Consider the following 20615-nt stretch of genomic DNA (forward strand, 5'->3'; position numbering starts at 1 on the left):
AAACGTGCTGCGTAACACGAGAATGAACCTCATTGGTTCTTGCTGAAGATCAAACGTGCTGCGTAACACTAGAATGAACCTCATTGGTTCTTGCTGAAGCTCAAACGTGCTGCGTAACACTAGAATGAACCTCATTGGTTCTTGCTGAAGATCAAACGTGCTGCGTAACACTAGAATGAACCTCATTGGTTCTTGCTGAAGCTCAAACGTGCTGCGTAACACTAGAATGAACCTCATTGGTTCTTGCTGAAGCTCAAACGTGCTGCGTAACACGAGAATGAACCTCATTGGTTCTTGCTGAAGATCAAACGTGCTGCGTAACACTAGAATGAACCTCATTGGTTCTTGCTGAAGCTCAAACGTGCTGCGTAACACTAGAATGAACCTCATTGGTTCTTGCTGAAGCTCAAACGTGCTGCGTAACACTAGAATGAACCCCATTGGTTCTTGCTGAAGATCAAACGTGCTGCGTAACACTAGAATGAACCTCATTGGTTCTTGTGAAGCTCAAACGTGCTGCGTAACACGAGAATGAACCTCATTGGTTCTTGTGAAGCTCAAACGTGCTGCGTAACACAAGAATGAACCTCATTGGTTCTTGCTGAAGCTCAAACGTGCTGCGTAACACGAGAATGAACCTCATTGGTTCTCGGTGAAGCTCAAACGTGCTGCGTAACACGAGAATGAACCTCATTGGTTCTTGCACGTCAGTCGAATATGCTTGAACTTCCTTTTACCATATCTGAAGTGTTTGTAGATGAATGTTTATATGTGAATAAATGGCAAAATTTCGTCTCAATCAGATAAAACAACCGAGTCTCTTTAGAAAATTTGGATTAAACCACTCAGTTCATATGGATTTGTTTTATCTGTTTATGAACTTTTTTAAGCATTAAAAGTGGTAGTTACATGGACTGTCAAGGGACTGACAGAAATCTTTCAGATTTCATTTAAATTATCTTCATTAGTGTTTGAAGATGAACGAAAGTCTTACGGGTTTGGAACGACATGAGGGTGAGTAATTAATGACAGAATTTTCATTTTTTGGGGTGAACAAACCCTTTAATGTTGAGATGCTCGCACAACGGTATCATGTCCAATATCTAATGAATAAATAATATATCCAATAATAAATCTTTCAATAAAAAATATAACATTTATTAAAGAAATATAGAAATAAATACAAATAAATAAATTACGTTTAAATAAATAAAACAAAACTTAATATAGAGAAAATCATATACAGAAATGGCTTTATGTAAGTCTTTAGATTTTTAACTGCACTTTTTTTTTCGTCTGTCTTGTTCAATAAAAGTATTAATGATGTGAAAAGACTCTCGCAGTGTATTTGACGCTGTAGTATCTTATTTTCTTGTGTTTTTACTATAAAATAGCTTTTGAAAATTAATAAATCGTGTAAAATGAGTTATCATTCGTTGCGTCTTTCCTCATAATTGTCTATTTTGGACCTGCCGCTGCTCGCGTGTCTTTTACTTTGGTGAGCGTGTCCTAAAAGCTCCACAGTTCACCGGAAACACGTCACGCCCCCGAGTGAGCAGGAAGCAGCAATGGTGGATTGTGTGTTTCTCCATAGTAATGTAACTGCAGAGAGCTTGGATAGCGAGATGAGCTCCGCGGGGATGTTTCAGACTCAGATCTCCGCGATCATGAAGGCGGCCGCGGCAGAGATCAGTCAGTTGCTGGAGGAAGAGGCTGCAGCTCTTCATCAGGAGATCCGGAGGAGGAACCAGGAGATCCAGGGGCTGAAGACTAAACTACTGAGAGTCACTGCTGAGAGATGCTCTGTCGGCGTACAGGTGGAGATCATGGACACGAGTGAGTCTGAGCTGGTGACTTAATCAGATCAAAAAACATCATATTGTGTTTTTGTGTGTGTGTGTGTGTGTGTGTGTGTGAGAGAGAGAGAGAAAGAGCGTGTGTGTGTGTGTGTGTGTGTGTGTGTGTGTGTGTATGTGTATGTGTGTGTGTGAGAGAGAGAGAGAGAGAGAGAGAGTGTGAGTGAGTGAGTGAGTGAGTGAGTGTGTGACAGAAAGTGTATGTGTGTGTGTGAGAGAGAGAGAGAGAGTGAGTGTGTGAGAGAGAGAGAGTGAGAGAGAGAGTATGTGTTTAGGGGTTAGGGGAGTGTATACACACATTTAATTTTTTTACTAATTATGTTTTTTTTTTACTAATCATTATATTTATATAATGTTAGTTTTTAAATAAATATTACCATATAATTTTTTTTATTATATTTATTTGAATATATAAAAATAGAATGGTTTTATATGGTGACTTTTATATTTATGTTAAAACTAATAATATAGAAATTTTTACATAGAAGTCAGTACTTTTTACAACTCTACAGATAGAAATGATGAAGAAGTCTGAGTGGTGAGCAAACAGTCTTTATTCACTCCCAGAATTAAAAATAGAAAAGAGACTCTGTCGGCACACTGCCTCGTATAATCACAACATAAACAGTCCAAACACATTCAGTGCATGAGTCTCTCTCTCCCTGTGAGATGGTCCTCACTGCAGAACACGAAATCCAGGGGGAGGAGTTGGATCTGGATCCAACTCCTCCCACCTTACATATACTTAAACCTACCCATCTCCACCCCCTGATCCCTAAACCCACCCATCTCCACCCCCACCAATCTCCACCCCTTAGATCTGGATCCAACTCCGCCCCCTGGATCTCGTGTACTGCAGTGAGGTGCTACTGCTCCCTGTCCCAGGTCTGTGGGGCGTTTATATCCCACCTCTCCGCCAATCACTGGAATTAGAGACAGGTGTTAATTATCATGTATCTGACCTCCTTATCCCCGCTCGTCTCCACACTCGTTCTCCCGCTGCAGACTTCTCATTCCCATGCCCCCCTCGCCACAACGTCCACCACTCGACTCCCCCCCCCCCCCATTTCTAGAGAGCAAGTCGCCTACAGCCATCTACGCCTCTGACATGTGGACTTGAACTTAAATGGCTGTTAAGCTAAATGCTAACGGTGATCCACGCGTTGGAGCCCTTCATACGGTGGAGCCACTAGAGGGGCGAATGGTCCGAACAGAGATTGAATTCCCATCCCAGTAGGTAATAACAGAGGGTGAGGACGGCCAAACACTCTTTTCCATTGATGCTGTATCTGGTCTCTCTGTTTGAGAGCTTTGGACTCAGATTCAGCACTGGCCCGCCGCTGACAGAGCAACCTTTACACAACCTTGGCACAGCTCTGTCCACTGGACCGGATCTGGTGCTTCCTTTTTAGTGAGATCAGTCAGCGGGCTGGTGAGCGCGGAATAATTAGTAATAAATATCTCCTATAATATCCCACCTGCACCAGTAACTGTCTCACCTCCTTTTTGGTTTTGGGAAATTCTCCATGGAGAGCCGCCCAACATGTGGAGTTTTGCTCAGAGTCCATGACATACTGAATTTCACTACGGCTGTTTGGAGGCCCCTCCTCCCGAGCCTCTTTAAAGCCAAGCACACCAAGCCAACATAAAAGTCATGACAGCACAGACCGAATGCTGTTCTAATTTTACGTAATATTACCTGAGCATTCTTTTACCAATATTTTCACAATAAGATGAGTGGAGGGGAATAAAGAACGTGATCTGCATGATTGATATTCAAAACGGTATGCAAGCACTGCTTTGTTTATGGTTTGTAAACCTGCATTCTTAGTTTTACTTTCCCTTTTTGAATGGCGAATATATTTGCTTAAATCTGCTTCACACCCCCACCAAAGCCTCACATGTACCCCCCCTTAATACTCACAAGTATTTGGTTCAGCCCAGCTTGATCGGGGGCAGCCCACAGGGAGTCGGGGACCCGGATCAACGTTCCAACCTCCATTACTGGACACCAGTCCTAGAAATGACCCGGGTCCCCACATCTCCGACAGGCCCCCTCGTGTCGCAGATCTAGCCCCCTGGAAAAAACGTCCGTAGGCGTGCTACTTCATTACCTGGGAGCAGGAATAGGGCAGGAGAGGGGTTGGAGAGAGAGAGATTAGGGAGGGGCACCAGATGATCCTCTGCCAGCTGGATGGCCTGATTCATTGATGCCAGGCAGTGGCACTGGACCCACTCAACCAGTACTTGTGGAAGCCGAGCAATGAACTGCTCCAGTGCCACCAGATCGGCCACTCCCTAAACGTCGCTTGTTTCGGCCATCAGCCACTTGCAGCAAGCGTCCCGGAGCTGTTAGGCCATGACTAAAGGCCAGCTCCACTGAGAGGAAGCACTGACAATGTTGTTCAGGGTAGCAACTGACCCGTTGAAGGATGACCCGCTTTAGATCGTCATAGGCCAGGAGGTTCGCTACAGGTACCTGTTGCTCTGCCACCTGTGCCTCCCCGGACAGCAGTGGGATCAGGCGCACGGCCATTGGGTGCGCACCCACCCACATGCCTCTTATTTCAAAGAGGTCCACAAACTCCTTTGGGTGGTCCTGTGGAGCCATTTTCACCAGCGAGACTCGTCCGACAGTGGGGGGTTCGTCCGAGGGGAACTCCTGGCTGAGTAACCTCTGGATGACCCACTGGTCTTCTTCCTGCACTTGGACCAGCAGGTGAAGCGATCCTCTTGTTCCATCCTGAGGTCCATCAGCACTAGGCTTGGCACGATAGTCGGTGTTACCGGTGTTACACGGTGTTCAGTCGCAACACCGGTTTCATCACTTGCCCACCGCAGCACCGCAAAAAATTTTTTTAAAGCAATTAATTACGCAGTATCCGTATTTTCTGTCACCAGTTGGCTGTTGTATGATCACGCTTAACCATTCAAGCACGACAAAACAAGAGACCGCGCTGTAAGTCCTGCTACACACACGCACACACGGAAAAGACGCGCGTCAGTATCGAGTTCTCTTTTCGGCCTTGAACAAAACATAACACACACAAATTATGCCAAAATGTCCGTTTTGTTGAATGTCCTCATAAGAGCAAATGATTTAAATAATATCATAAATGAATGTAGAGATTTGTGAGAAAATGTGACGCGTGTCAGATGGAGTGTCATTAATGTTAATCAAAGAACAAAGGTCTCCCGTTAATTTTGACTGCATGGGAAGAGATCGCGTCTTTTGCGTTTTTCATGAATAATAACGAACCCACCATTCACACACTGTGGTTGAATTCGAAATCGCACCCTATTACCCTCAAATAGGGCGTTATTGTTCTCAACATGATCTCAAGCAGTGAAAAATAGAGGACACTGACAATGCGCTGAAAGACAGGACCGAGCAGGTAATATTTAATATGAAACAAAGTCTCAACTTTCAAATTTGGTCAGTCAAACAAAAATAGGCCTACCATTTTTTTGGCTCTTTAATGTGTCGTGACAGATTGCCTCAGTTAAAGCCAAGTTCAAATCCGAAGTTAATCAATAACTCTTCTGACTGCTTTGTTGCACAAAAATTGTGGAATTTGATTGGTCAGATCGCATGTCAATCAAACTCAATACGAATGATGAATTGACGCCATGTAAAAAAAAATATGACATCACTCTAACACCCCCCACCCCTACGATGAAACCGGTAATACCGGTGTTGTCACAAGTCGATTAACCGGTGGGAGAATAATTATCACCGTCACATCTCTAATCAGCACCTGATGTTGAGTCTGATGAAGACCGGCGAGCGACTTGACCGGGTCCGCAAGCGGCGTTGGCTGAGCTGGCCTCATGGCTTGAGTTCTTCGTCTCGGGAGAACGTTCAGAGATATAAATGACGAAGTCCGAGTGGTGAGCAAACAGTCTTTATTCACTCCCAAAATCAAAAATAGAAAATAAACTTTGTCGGCACATTGGCTCGTATAATCAAAACATAAACGATCCAAACACAGTCAGTGCATGAGTCTCTCTCTCCCTGTCCCAGGTCTGTGGGGCGCTTATATCCCACCTCTCCGCCAATCACTGGAATTAGAGACTAGTTAATTATCATGTACCTGACCTCCTTATCCCCACTCGTCTCCACACTCGTTCCCCTACTGCAGACTTCTCATTCCCATGCCCCCCTCGCCACAACATCCTTCTCTGATACATCCGTTATGTTCTCTGTTTGCGAACAATAAACATCACCAGTTTTCAAAAATATTTCAGTTTTAATAATTATAATCAAGCTATTTTTTCATCAGGTAATATGGTTCATTAGCTTAATAATTCTAGCAGCTTGATATATTAACATGAAATTCAACTAATACTGACATGCTTATAAATTTTAGACCTCTTATAACATCTTATTTACATATGACTTCTCGACAGGTGTAACGGCTCATTCGCGGGAAGTTCAGACTGATCAACACAGCCAGGAAAAGGTCGTTGTGAAGAATCTCTCAGAGGAGAAACCTCACTTTTCACAGCAGCTGAAGCAAGAAGAGTCTATGATGCCGCTGAAGGAACCGAAGGAGGAGGAGCTCAGCGGACTGGAGTTTGAGATGAAGATCGAACAGGTGGAAGAACATGTGGATCAGAAAGTGAATCAAGTTCAGGCAAAGCAGAAGTTTAAAGGACAAAACCGCTGCCATGACGGAAACACTCGTTTATGGTGTTCAGGGAAAGCGTTCGACCATCCGGAAAGTCTTATGGAGTCGGAACAACATTCCCATAATTTTGCAGATCCATATGGAATTGAGGATTCGATTACTGCGTCGACTCAGTCCGGTTTATTGGCTGTTCTGCAAAACGAGAGTGTTGGTGTTGCAGACATTGAATACGACTTGAATCTTCAGGATTCCTATAGAAGCTCACCCAGCACGAGCGAGTCTGACTCGACACCGTTCAACACACTCCCATCCTCACATTCAAGCTCGTGTTTGCCCAAAACTCTGAATGCCGGCAAGCACACAGGCCCCAAACCCTTCCGATGTGAGGAGTGCGGGAAAAGCTTCCCACAGAGGGGCCGGCTATTAACACACAAACTAGTGCACATGGACGAAAAACCCTTCCAGTGTGAGGAGTGCGGGAAAGGCTTCACACAGAGGAAGCGTCTTTTAACACACAGACTAGTGCACACGGGTGAGAAACCCTTCCGCTGTCAGCTGTGCGGTAAGACCTTCTCCAGACAGGACAGCTGTCTCAGACACATGCGCTTGCACAGCGGACAGAGATGATGAACCTGGACACGATCACACACACACAGGGTTTTTCATATCGTGTCTCAAAGTGAGATTTCTTAGAATTGTTACTGTGTTGATATTAGCTTCTGTTGCATATCGTCATTAAGGCCTTGTGGCGATCAGGACGAGGCCGAGGGCCGTGAGAGAAGCCGATGGCGTGATTGCTGATGAGCGTCACCGGCCCGACTAACCGTATCGTATCGTATCTCTCACGGAGGAGCGGAAGCATAAAAGGAGGAGCGAAGACAGTGAGGGACGAGAGAGGACAGGCCTGGATTTATGTTTCTGTTTTATTATGTGGGGCAGAGTCCTGCACGGGTTCGGGTACGACACGGGCTAAACACGGGTTTAAAACAATCACATGCGAACGTAAAAATATATGCATATTTTTAGGAACACATCTACAAACATATGCCTGTATTTCAAGTTAATAATTCAAAATAAATTAAAATCCACATCAGTTTATTTGTGCCCACGCCCTCCCAGGATCTCTATACCTACTTTCACTTTTAAAAATTCATCATAACCGCACGCGCGATCCGCTCGTAGTCGTCGAGATGGATACTGAGGAGTTGAAGAAAAGAATAGCTAGTGGAGATGGTAAAGTTGTCGACAATACGTCATCAAAAATCAAGTCCAGTGTGTGGGAGAAATTTGGAGTCATCTGAAGAAAACAATATTGTGAAAGGCTTTGCTGCATTTTCGTGTTGGATAGCCGCAGATGTGGAACTTCATCGCTGAGGAAGCACAGATAACTGTGGGAACAAACCAAGCCATTCTATCGAAGAGTATTTTTCAGATTTAACCCTGTTAAGTGTGTGTGGTGTGCAGGGCGTGTTTGAGCACTAAATTGTCAGATGTAGGCTAGAAGAAATTGCGTGGCATATAGTGTTGTAGCCGCGTCTGTTCGATTGGTAAAATGTTATTAGGCTACTCAGTTTTGTGGTAACGTTAGCCATGTTCTTCATGTACCGGCCTTCTGACAGCTTCGGCTGTTAATGGTCGTGTAATAACTTCTCTATGACCTGGCAATAAACATTTTTGTAAGTGTGTCTATAATGTGATAGTCTAAACTGATTTTATTTCGGTTGTGGGTCGGGTGGTCGGTGCTATTTTAAACAGGTCGGGTCGGGTGCGGATTTTAATTAGTGCTGCTGTCGGAAAAACGGGTCGGGTGCGGCTTTAAGCGCTGCGGGTACGGGCGGGTGCGGATTTACAAAATCGGACCCGTGCAGGACTCTGATGTGTGGCGGCAGTCATCCGTAAGGGGCTGCCGTCTTTTGTTTTGTATTTGTTTATATTATTTAATAAAGTGTGTGTTAAACGTTCGCCGCTTCCCGCCTCTCATTGGTCCTTGCTGAAGCTCAAACGTGCTGCGTAACACGAGAATGAACCTCACTGGTTCTCTCACTTCAAGTAAACATGCTTGAGCTTCCTTTACCATATCTGATGTGTGCATAGATGAATGTGTATATGTGAATAAAATCTGTTTATCGTACAGTATAAAGTGATCGAGTCTCTTAAAGCTGCAGTCGGCATGTCTGGCAGATTGAGGGGACTTAGCCAAAATTTTGAATGTTTACAACCCTCATGCCCCTCCCATCGAGTTTGTGCTCGTCAGTGCGTGTGCACCAGATTTTCTGTGAATGCGTCCGTCTCTTCAGCATCGATCAACACCATGGACTGCGTTCCAGTCCAAAATTGTCATGCCCTTCGCTCGCTAACTTCCCTCCGTCTCGTTCACTCGGATGTACGTCATTGCTTACGATGCACGAGTGCCCACTACTGGGGGAAACTGCAATGGGCTGAACTGGAACATCCTAAGCCCTTGATCACTTGGAATCAGCTGTGGAGTCGATTTATTATTTACATTTTTTCCCTTTAAGAATTTGTTTAATGCAGCATCCAAATGTATATAGGTGTGTGTGGGTTGTTTTAAATCAAAAAATATATATATTTAATATATCATAGAGTTGTTTGTTTGTGGTGGTGATTAGACGAGATTTGTGGTGACGTCACAATCGTACTGCATTGTGGGACATATACAGTGAGGAAAATAAGTATTTGAACACCCTGCTATTTTGCAAGTTCTCCCACTTGGAAATCATGGAGGGGTCTGAAATTGTCATCGTAGGTGCATGTCCACTGTGAGAGACATAATCTAGAAAAAAAAATCCAGAAATCACAATGTATGATTTTTTTACTATTTATTTGTATGATACAGCTGCAAATAAGTATTTGAACACCTGAGAAAATCAATGTTAATATTTGGTACGGTAGCCTTTGTTTGCAATTACAGAGGTCAAACGTTTCCTGTAGTTTTTCACCAGGTTTGCACACACTGAGGAGGGATGTTGGCCCACTCCTCCACACAGATCTTCTCTAGATCAGTCAGGTTTCTGGGCTGTCGCTGAGAAACACGGAGTTTGAGCTCCCTCCAAAGATTCTCTATTGGGTTTAGGTCTGGAGACTGGCTAGGCCACGCCAGAACCTTGATATGCTTCTTACAGAGCCACTCCTTGGTTATCCTGGCTGTGTGCTTCGGGTCATTGTCATGTTGGAAGACCCAGCCTCGACCCATCTTCAATGCTCTAACTGACGCAATACATGGCCCCAGTCATCCTCTCCTTAATACAGTGCAGTCGCCCTGTCCCATGTGCAGAAAAACACCCCCAAAGCATGATGCTACCACCCCCAGGCTTCACAGTAGGGATGGTGTTCTTGGGATGGTACTCATCATTCTTCTTCCTCCAAACACGTTTAGTGGAATTATGACCAAAAAGTTCTATTTTGGTCTCATCTGACCACATGACTTTCTCCCATGACTCCTCTGGATCATCCAAATGGTCATTGGCAAACTTAAGACGGGCCTTGACATGTGCTGGTTTAAGCAGGGGAACCTTCCGTGCCATGCATGATTTCAAACCATGACGTCTTAGTGTATTACCAACAGTAACCTTGGAAACGGTGGTCCCAGCTCTTTTCAGGTCATTGACCAGCTCCTCCCGTGTAGTTCTGGGCTGATTTCTCACCTTTCTTAGGATCATTGAGACCCCACGAGGTGAGATCTTGCATGGAGCCCCAGTCCGAGGGAGATTGACAGTCATGTTTAGCTTCTTCCATTTTCTAATGATTGCTCCAACAGAGGACCTTTTTTCACCAAGCTGCTTGGCAATTTCCCCGTAGCCCTTTCCAGCCTTGTGGAGGTGTACAATTTTGTCTCTAGTGTCTTTGGACAGCTCTTTGGTCTTGGCCATGTTAGTAGTTGGATTCTTACTGATTGTATGGGGTGGACAGGTGTCTTTATGCAGCTAATGACCTCAAACAGGTGCATCTAATTTAGAATAATAAATGGAGTGGAGGTGGACATTTTAAAGGCAGACTAACAGGTCTTTGAGGGTCAGAATTCTAGCTGATAGACAGGTGTTCAAATACTTATTTGCAGCTGTATCATACAAATAAATAGTTAAATTATATATTGTGATTTCTGGATTTTTTTTTTAGATTATGTCTCTCACAGTGGACATGCGCCTACGATGACAATTTCAGACCCCTCCATGATTTCCAAGTGGGAGAACTTGCAAAATAGCAATTGGAAGCATGTTAGTAGATTTTCTCTCCGCCATCATGCTTTGTACAATCCAACACACCTGCGAACTTCATGCGTGTGCATGTGATGTTGTAACGTGCGCGGGGAGGGGTTATCTGTGGCGTGTGCACGAACTGTGATTGACAGTCAGATCTCACTCAGCCCTGCGCTGATTGGACCAGAAGAACCGGGAGCGGAGGCAGAAGGGCGGGGTTTTTTTTCTAAAATCAGCTGATTTATGTTGTTCTGTCGGAGCATAGTGTCGGTTTCAGTGAATATGATCAAAAAAATCTTGCCGACTGCAGCTTTAAGAATTTTTTTTTGATTAAACCACTCAGTTCATATGGATTAGTTTTACAATCTCTATGAACTTTTTTAAAGCATTAGTGGTAGTTTCATGGACTGTCAAGGGACTGACAGAAATCTCTTAGATTTCATTTTAAGTATCATCATTAGTGTTTGAAGACGGAAGTCGTACGGGTTTGGAACGACATGAGGGTGAGTAATTAATGACAGAATTTAAATTTTTGGGTGAACAAACCCTTTAATCTTGAGATGCTCGCAGGACAGTATCATGTCCAATAACTAATGAAGAAATAAGAAATGCTTAAACTACAGTACAACAGTATGTCAAATTGTAGATAAATAAATGTTTAAATAAATAAAATAAAACTTTATATTGAGAAAATCATAAATGTCTTCATGTAAGTATTGTCTTTAAATATTTGGTCCCACTTTATATTAAGTGGCTTTAAGTACTATGTACTTACATTGGAATTAATAATTTGATACAATGGACTTATTGTGTACATGCATGTTTTTACACTGTATTTTGAAAATACCTGCATGTAATTACAGCTGTAATTAATTTATGTAATTACATTTGTAATTACACAGTTGACCCTTCCCTGACACCTTAAACCCACCCATACCACCACACCTGTCCTAACCTTACCCGTATCACACCTCAATAGCAGCAAGTGTTTTACAATACAACCTGTACACAAATAAGTACATTGTACTTATTTTTCTTTGTAAGTACATAGTACTTAAAGCCACTTAATATAAAGTGGGACCAAATATTTAAGTACACATTTTTTTAGTCTGTCTTTTTCAAGAAAAGTGAAAAGACTCTCGCTGTGTATTTGACGCTGTTTCTTGTGTTTTTACTATAAAATAGCTTTTGAAAATTCATAAATCGTGTAAAATGAGTTATCATTCAATGCGCCTTTCCTCACAATTGTCTATTTTGGACCTGCCGCTGCTCGCGTGTCTTTTACTTTTGTGAGCGTGTCCTAAAAGCTCCACAGTTCACCGGAAACACGTCACGCCCCCGAGTGAGCAGGAAGCAGCAATGGTGGATTGTGTGTTTCTCCATAGTAATGTAACTGCAGAGAGCTTGGATAGCGAGATGAGCTCCGCGGGGATGTTCCAGACTCAGATCTCCGCGATCATGAAGGCGGCCGCGGCGGAGATCAGTCAGTTGCTGGAGGAAGAGGCTGCAGCTCTTCATCAGGAGATCCGGAGGAGGAACCAGGAGATCCAGGGGCTGAAGACTAAACTACTGAGAGTCACTGCTGAGAGATGCTCTGTCGGCGTACAGGTGGAGATCATGGACACGAGTGAGTCTGAGCTGGTGACTTAATCAGATCAAAAAACATCATACTGTGTTTTTGTGTGTGTGAGTGAGAGTCGAGAGAGGGTGTGTGTGTGTGTGTGTGTGAGAGAGAGAGAGAGAGCGTGTGTGTGTGTGTGAGAGAGAGAGAGAGAGAGCGTGTGTGTGTGTGTGTATTGGGGGATGGGGGGGCAGTTGACGGGGGGGATTTTGTGTGTTAGTCTGTGTGTGTGTGTGTGAGAGAGAGAGAGAGTGTGTGTGTTGGGGGATGGGGGGGCAGTTGGGGGGGGGGCTAAATTTAAATGTAATAAAAACAATTCAAGGCTGATATATATATAGATATAGATAGATTATATAAATATAAAAATCACCATTATGTTTATATTGCATGGTGAATAGAATCCCCACAATAGCACAAATCTGCAAAACAATATATATATACAGTAGTACACATTTGAAGTGGATCAAAAAAGTTCATCAAAATTGTCCTAAGACAAGAACGAGTATTGTTCAAAATTCATGTAACTTTGTTGAAAGGTTTTTATCCACTTCAATATTTGACTACTGTATATATTACCATAGAATTGTTTATTATATATTTACTTTAATATATAAATATCTAATATTTTTATATACATATATGGTGACTTTTATATTTGTTAAAACTAATATTATAGAAATATAATACTATATAATAATAAAATATAAGGAAATGTTTTATAAATAAAAAATATATTTGAAATATGTTACTTTTCTGTAATGTTAGTAAAAATAGTAACTGTTAACAACAAACTGTTACACATGTCTTCTTTTCAAACCCATCCGGCCTGCAAGGTGGCGGGAGCCCTGAACTGAAGAGTAATAAATTGGTGTAATCTGAATGCCGTTGTGAAGGCTATTTTTCTTTGGATAATGGTGATGAGGGGATCTGCCAGTACCCTTTTGTCAAATCCAGTGCCTAACCTAACAGCTCATCAACTTGGGGCATTGGATAAGCATTGAATTTTGACACGACATTCCCCCTTCTATTGTACCAAAACTATCGGGCTCGCCTAGCCTGGTTTACACCAGACCCTTCTCAGTCGTCACTGAGAGTGGGTCTGGGGAAGCTTCATTCCATCCCAAACATCCCATTTCCAAAGGGGCGTCACCAACGGACGTCGCTCAAATGCGTCTAGGTGCAATTCCTAAACCAATCAGAGCGATCGTCATCGTGTAAAACCCGCCTCAACGTTTGTGATTGGTGCCAAGATTTGGAAAGATTGGAAATGGGCTTGAATGGGCTCTTGGCCAGACTGACTTGCAGAGCAAATCTAAATTTGCCGGAAGTTCGCCTGGGTTTTCCCAGGCTAGGGCTCGTCCAGTCGCTATGCGGTTCTTCTATTACTCTAAACTCTAGCATGGCCTTTAATTCGTCCTGTACCACTTTTTTCTTGTGTTCAGGTAAAGTACAGGGATGGCTGCGTGCCGTTTCCCCCGGGGATTGTTTCAATATGGTGCTGTATGAGGTCTGTGCGACCAGGCAGGGGTGAAAACATCTAAAACAGCTGCTTGCAACTTTGCTAAATCTGAGAGGCGAGAGGTGATCTCCCCCCGGAGCAAGCGGTTTGGTTTTGACAGCTGCTGCTGGCCCGAGATCTTCCTCTGTCGGAACGGCTGTTGCTAACTCAACCGACCTCACCTCATTCCAGCCTTTTAAAAGATTGAGATGATAAATTTGACATGAATCACCCCTGTCTGTTCGTCTTACCTCATAATCGAGATCCCCAACTCCCCAATCGTGCAACCACAAAAGTTCCTTGCCTTAAAACTTAGATCTAGATGCTGTTGCGTTCCTCTGTTGTACAGCTGACTTTGTCTGTGCTTGGAGCAAATTCTCCAGAGTCCATGACATACTGAATTTCACTACGGCTGTTTGGAGGCCCCTCCTCCCAAGCCTCTTCAAAGCCAAGCACACCAAGCCAACGGTCAGCCATCGGGCAGCATCAGGCTGTGTTTAAGCATTGGCCGACTTGTGTTCCGCACCGTTGACTCTAGTCGGATATTGTTGTTTTTTTGCCAATTCAACATGTAGAATCGGCGTTAGGCCGTGAGTGAGATAGAGAACTCTGATTGGCTGTTTGATCATCCAGTTTGATCGGGGTCAGCCCACGGGGGAGTCAGTGACCTGGATCACCGTTCCCATCTCCATTACTGGACGCCAGTCCTAGAAATGACCCGGGTCCCTGCATCTCCAGCAGGGCCTCTCGTGTCGCAGATCTAGCCCCCTGGAAATAACTTCCCCGCTGTGGGGTTCGAGGAGGCGTGATACTTCGTTACCTGGGAGCAGGAATAGGGCGAGAGAGCAGAAAGAGAGGGGTTGGAGAGAGAGAGATTAGGGAGGGGCATGCCGGCCCCGGGGCCAGCACCAGATGATCCTCAGCCAGCTGGATGGCCTGATTCAGTGATGCCGGGCGGTGGCACTGGACCCACTCACCCGTTCCACATGGAAGCCGAGCAATTAACTGCTCCATTGTTTCAGCCATCAGCCACTTGCTGCAAGCGTCCCGGAGCTGTTAGGCCATGACAAAAGGCCAGCTCCACTGAGAGGAAGCACTGACAATGTTGTTCAGGGTAGCAACCGACCCGTTGAAGGATGACCTGCTTTAGATCGTCAAAGGCCAGGAGGTTCGCTACAGGTACCTGTTGCTCTGCAACCTGTGCCTCCCCGGACAGCAGTGGGATCAGGCGCATCGGTCATTGGGTGCGCACCCACCCACATGCCTCTTATTTCAAAGAGGTCCACAAACTCCTTTGGGTGGTCCTGTGGAACCATCTTCACCAGCGGGACGTGGGCGACGGTGGGGGGTTCGTCCGAGGGGAACTCCTGGCTGAGTAACCTCTGGATGACCCACTGGTCTTCTTCCTGCACTTGGACCAGCAGGTGAAGCGATCCTCTTGTTCCATCCTGAGGTCCATCAGCACCTGATGTTGAGTCTGATGAAGACCGGCGAGTGACTTGACCGGGTCCGGTAGCGGCGTTGGCTGAGCTGGCCTCATGGCTTGAGTTCTTCGTCTCGGGAGAACGTTCAGAGATATAAATGACGAAGTCCGAGTGGTGAGCAAACAGTCTTTATTCACTCCCAAAATCAAAAATAGAAAAGAGACTCTGTCGGCACACTGCCTCGTATAATCACAACATAAACAGTCCAAACACAGTCAGTGCATGAGTCTCTCTCTCCCTGTCCCAGGTCTGTGGGGCGCTTATATCCCACCTCTCCGCCAATCACTGGAATTAGAGACTAGTTAATTATCATGTACCTGACCTCATTATCCCCGCTCGTCTCCACACTCGTTCCCCTACTGCAGACTTCTCATTCCCACGCCCCCCTCGCCACAACATCCTTCTCTGATACATCCGTTATGTTCTCTGTTTGCGAACAATAAACATCACCAGTTTTCAAAAAATATTTCAGTTTAGATAATTATAATCAAGCTATTTTTGCACCAAGGAATATGGTTCATTAGCCTAATGATTGTTTAGACTAGGAACTAGTTGTTTTGTTGTAGAATTTGAATTAAAACATCATATTGACATATGACTTCTCGACAGGTGTAACGGCTCATTCGCGGGAAGCTCAGACTGATCAACACAGCCAGGAAAAGATCACTGTGAAGAATCTCTCAGAGGAGAAACCTCACTTTTCACATGCGGCGGATGTGAATTCACAGCTTTTGAAACAAGAAGAGTCTGTGACGCCGCTGAAGGAACCGGAGGAAGAGGAGCTCAGCGGACTGGAGTTTGAGATGAAGATCGAACAGGTGGAAGAACTTGTGGATCAGACACTGAATCAAGTTCAAGCAAAGCAGAAGTGTGAAGGACAAAACCACTGCCATGACGGAAACTCTCGTTTATGGTGTTCAGGGAAAGCGTTCGACCATCCGGAAAGTCTTATGGAGTCACAGCAACATTCCCAGAATTTTACAGATCCATATGGGATGGAGGATCCGATGACCACGTCGAGTCAGTCTGGTTTATTCGCTGTTCTGCAGAACGAGAGCTTTGGTGTTCCAGACATTGAATACGACTTGAATTTTCAGGATTCCCACAGACACTCCCCCACAACGAGCTCGTCTGACTCAACGCCGTTCAACACACTCCCATCCTCACATTCAAGCTCGTGTTTGCCCAAAACGCTCCCACAGAGTCTGAATGCCGGCAATCACACAGGACACAAACCCTTCCGATGTGAGGAGTGCGGGAAAGGCTTTTCACAGAGGACTCGGCTGTTAACACACAGACTAGTGCACACGGGTGAGAAACCCTTCCGATGTGAGGAGTGCGGAAAAGGCTTCACACAGAGGACCCGTCTTTTAACACACAGACTAGTGCACACGGGTGAGAAACCCTTCCGCTGTCAGCTGTGCGGTAAGACCTTCTCCAGACAGGACAACTGTCTCAGACACGTGCGCTTGCACAGCGGACAGAGATGATGAACCTGGACACGACCACACACACACAGGGTTTTTCATATTGTGTCTCAAAGTGAGATTTCTTAGAATTGTAAGTGTTGATATTAGCTTCTGTTGCATTTCTGCATTAAGGCCTGTTTCACACATCTTACACCTTTATTATGCAACTTCTCCCTTGCCATGAAAATAATGTTTCATTAGGATCAAGTTTGTAACAATACCCAGGGTTATCATCGTTAAACTTGACCATAAAACAACTTTCGGTACTCAGTCCCTCAGCAAAAATGAAATGATACTGAAACCACCAGTAGGTGGCGGCAAATCATTGGCTTAACGAGTGAGTCATTGAATCATTCACTCATCCGATTTGTTCAAAACGGCTGATTCATTCAGGCACAAAGCAGAAGTGACTTAGTGAGTCGTCAAGTCATTCATTTGAATGATTCGTTCAAAAACGAATATTAACGAATATTATACGAATATTATATTATATTGACAATATTGTGTCTAAAATGCAAGTTAATAGCCTATTAACTTATTGTTTATTGAATTGTTTGTTGGCCTATAAAATCATTTTCACATTTGCAAACGTGCTGATATACGGGAAAAATGAAAAATTTATTCTGAGACTTTTTTTGCCCCATATCTTTTTGGAAGTATTTTTTAATAATTTTGGTAGCATTTTTGGTCGCATTATTTAATGGACCTGGGATAACATGAACTAACAATGAACAGTTGTGTTTTTATTAACTAATGTTAACAAAGGTTAATAAATACTGTAACAGATGTGTTGCTCATTGTTAATTAAAGCATTAACTAACCTTAACTAATGGGACCTTATTGTATAGTATTACCAAATTTGTAAAAAAAAAAAAAATATATATATATATATATATATATATATATATATATATATATATATATATATATAAATATAAATAATAAAACAAAACTTCAAATAAAATGTAATTGAAAGCAGAAAATATAAAAATAAAAACTAATTCAAAATATTAATAAAAACTATCATAGTATCATGATGAAATTCAGAAACTTTCCCGGCTCAAATTTTTTATTTTGTTAATATTAGTTCTGGTGAAAGACAAACATAAAGAGCCTTGAAAGCCAAAATATTACATTTCATGACTGTATATTGTCTGAGTAATCCACTGTTCTGTAGAGGAGGATCAAAATGACATTTTTTCATTTCATTCAGATTTGGAGTTAAATTACAGCAAGCTAAAAATGACTTGAAAGATATAAATATTTTAATCAGTTTTAGAGATATTTGGAAGAAAGGATATTATTACAGCTTCTGAAGCTATCAAGAATTTAAATCATAACCACATGTTTGAAATGAATGTCACACCTTCTAGGAAAGGGTTATATTACCGGGATTCACTTCAATAAACCATTGAAAATGGGTAAAATTCAATAATTTGGACTTGGAGCTGAATTGAGATCCCAATATCTGTGGGATTGAACCATATTGGGCCTTAAAAATGAAGATACCAAAAGGAAAGTTTATTAAGAACCAGAATGTAAAATCATACTGAGATATCTTTAATACTTCTTGAGTTAAAGGCATGCAAACTTTGGAAAAAGATAATTTATGGCACTCAGAAATGTTCTATCGGATCCAATTGTTTTTATGGGGGGAAACAATGCATTTCTAGTTTCAACATTATTTGTTCTTCAGATATTCCACTTTAAAAGAAAAAAGTATCAGCTGTATGAAGAGTGACCCAAATCTGTTTTTTGACCATGGAAATGGCTGTGTACAATTGAACAATTTACTCTTGGAGCCACATTGAGATCCCCATATCTCTGAAACTGGACCATATTGGACCTTAAAACTGAAGATATCAAAAGAAAAGTTTGTTAGGAACCAGAATTTAAAAGGATTTTAAGATATGTTTAATACTTCTTGAGTTACAGACATGCAAACTTTAGGGAGGAAGTCATGACAAGTGCTTTTTCCCCATATTTGAACTGTCACTGTTGGTATATAATGCATCAAAGATTACAAAAGTCAACAGATTTCACTAATATATCTATCAGTGTCTGTGTAAAACTAAATTAATGATGCTGTCATCTTTCTAAAGTAATTTTTAGCCCCCTGTAATTTGGCTCCAAATTTCCTCCTCTACAAAATAGCAGATTACTTAGTAAATATTCCTCCATGAGATAATATTTTGCTTTTCAACTTTTTTTTTTTTTTTTTTCTTTCCTTTATGTTTGTCTTTCCCCAGAAAAGAAGTGATCAAAACCCAGGGACCTCTAGTTGAGTTGAACACTGCTAATCCACTTATAATTTTTTATGAAATATTTAATGTGTCATACATTTGTTATTAATAATAATAATAATATATTTAATTTGTAATGTGCCGTTCTTGTACTCAAAGCGCTATAAAAAAGAACAAGCAGAATAATACATAAAATATGATGTGATAATGTTGGACGCGTGTGTGAAACAGGCCTGATGCTGAAAGCTGATGTTTGGATCTTTAATGTTTTATCATATTCACTTTAATCTGAATTTCACACTTGAGATTGTCGATCAAACGCGTTGACGTAATCCTCAGGGATCTTGCTCTGTGTTTCCGGTCACAGATTTGACCCTGGATTAACCCTCAGTAATCATGACTGTATATTTGTAAACCCTGGGTTATTTATTTACGAGTTATATTTTAAGTTAATATGAACATTTGTTGTTAGGCAAGTACAGCATGTGATGCGCATGTTTTAATAACTGACCATCCGTCTGTGGAAATGTTGCCTCGTCTCTTGTTACTCCAGTTAACACACTCTAGTGGTTTCCGAAGGTGTCATTTGACAAAGTTCATGAATATTTAAGTACGTTCTCTTTAAGTAAAAGGTAAGTGCTGTTGAGATTATGATTATGATGATTGATCTTTCCGAGTTGCTGCGTTTGAACTTGCGGTTTCAGATTGCAGTCGTGAAACTCCAGGCTTCCTAAAGCTGTTAACCCAGGGTTCATGATCCATCGAGCGACGCTGATTGTTTGAATACATTTTCCTGCTCACAGAATATGAACGTTTTAACATTTCTTTAATGTGTTGACATTTATGGGTTAAATAAATGCATATCTGTATTGATGCATTTGTGCAGCTGTGCTGTTTATTTCACATTCAGGTTTTTTCTCATTAAACTCTTATTTTCAGATTGAACAAACTTATTAACAGCTTAATTTCTGTGTGTGTGTGTGTGTGAGCGTGCATGTGTGTGTGATTTTTAATAATATCTAATTATGACATGGTAATTTCAAATAGAAAAAAATAGATTGTGGGAGTTAAAAGAGTTGCAAATTTGGTTTCATGTTGATTTATTCATTTATTTTTAATAATCACCCAAATAAATAATCAGGTTAAAATAAGTCTGTTTTTTTTTTCTGTTTTTTTTAAATGTCATTTATTTAGAGGCTAAATGTTTTTTGATAATAACCAACCAGCAATAAATCAGATGATTTTTTTCTTCTTTATTTATCTTCCTAAAACAGTGTTCAAGTTAATAATATTTAATTGTCAAAGTTGTTTGGTGGTTTTATTTTTATAAAAATAATAATAGCCAGCCAGGTTATTTTTTCTCCTTGTTTATTTATGTACATTTATTAATTAATTTAGTGGCAATAAAATTGTAAATAACAAATCAGCAGTAAGACTGATACAAATAAATAAATTTAAAAAATCCTATTTATTTACATTTATCAAAAAAACAAATTTAATAACCAACCAGCAATAAGTCAGGTTATTTATTTATTTACATTTATTAAGTTATTTAGTGGCATGTTCTCTTTTTTTAGTGTCAAAATTAGTTTTTTG

The 20615-nt window shown here is 42.0% G+C and overlaps 3 protein-coding genes across 4 annotated transcripts in view; 2 read left to right on the forward strand and 1 right to left on the reverse strand.

The window, feature by feature from the left end:
• Positions 1 to 1482: 1482 nt before the first annotated feature.
• LOC307161590 (uncharacterized protein) lies at positions 1483 to 8448 on the forward strand. 2 transcript variants are annotated; one of them, XM_079876443.1, is made up of 3 exons: positions 1483 to 1836; positions 6267 to 7049; positions 7228 to 8448. In XM_079876443.1, exons 1-3 carry the CDS (start codon positions 1569 to 1571, stop codon positions 7308 to 7310), a joined length of 1134 nt encoding a protein of 377 aa, XP_079732569.1. In that variant the 5' UTR covers positions 1483 to 1568; the 3' UTR covers positions 7311 to 8448. The 2 variants fall into 2 exon arrangements, with proteins under 2 accessions (XP_079732569.1, XP_079732570.1); XM_079876444.1 differs by having other exon boundaries at positions 6267 to 7019.
• A 3522-nt stretch (positions 8449 to 11970) lies between these two features.
• LOC307162258 (uncharacterized protein) lies at positions 11971 to 17639 on the forward strand. Its single transcript, XM_079877470.1, has 2 exons — positions 11971 to 12331; positions 15917 to 17639. Exons 1-2 carry the CDS (start codon positions 12064 to 12066, stop codon positions 16795 to 16797), a joined length of 1149 nt encoding a protein of 382 aa, XP_079733596.1. The 5' UTR covers positions 11971 to 12063; the 3' UTR covers positions 16798 to 17639.
• A 2941-nt stretch (positions 17640 to 20580) lies between these two features.
• Positions 20581 to 20615, reverse strand: part of LOC307161977 (ankyrin repeat domain-containing protein 34B) — a 4550-nt gene continuing 4515 nt past the window's right edge. The window contains exon 2 of the mRNA XM_079876990.1: positions 20581 to 20615. This exon is cut by the window's right edge and continues 1162 nt beyond it. The gene's annotated coding sequence lies outside the window, so the exon portion shown is untranslated.

Source organism: Squalius cephalus, assembly GCF_949319135.1.
Source record: "Squalius cephalus genome assembly, chromosome: 7".
Lineage (NCBI taxonomy): Eukaryota > Metazoa > Chordata > Actinopteri > Cypriniformes > Leuciscidae > Squalius > Squalius cephalus.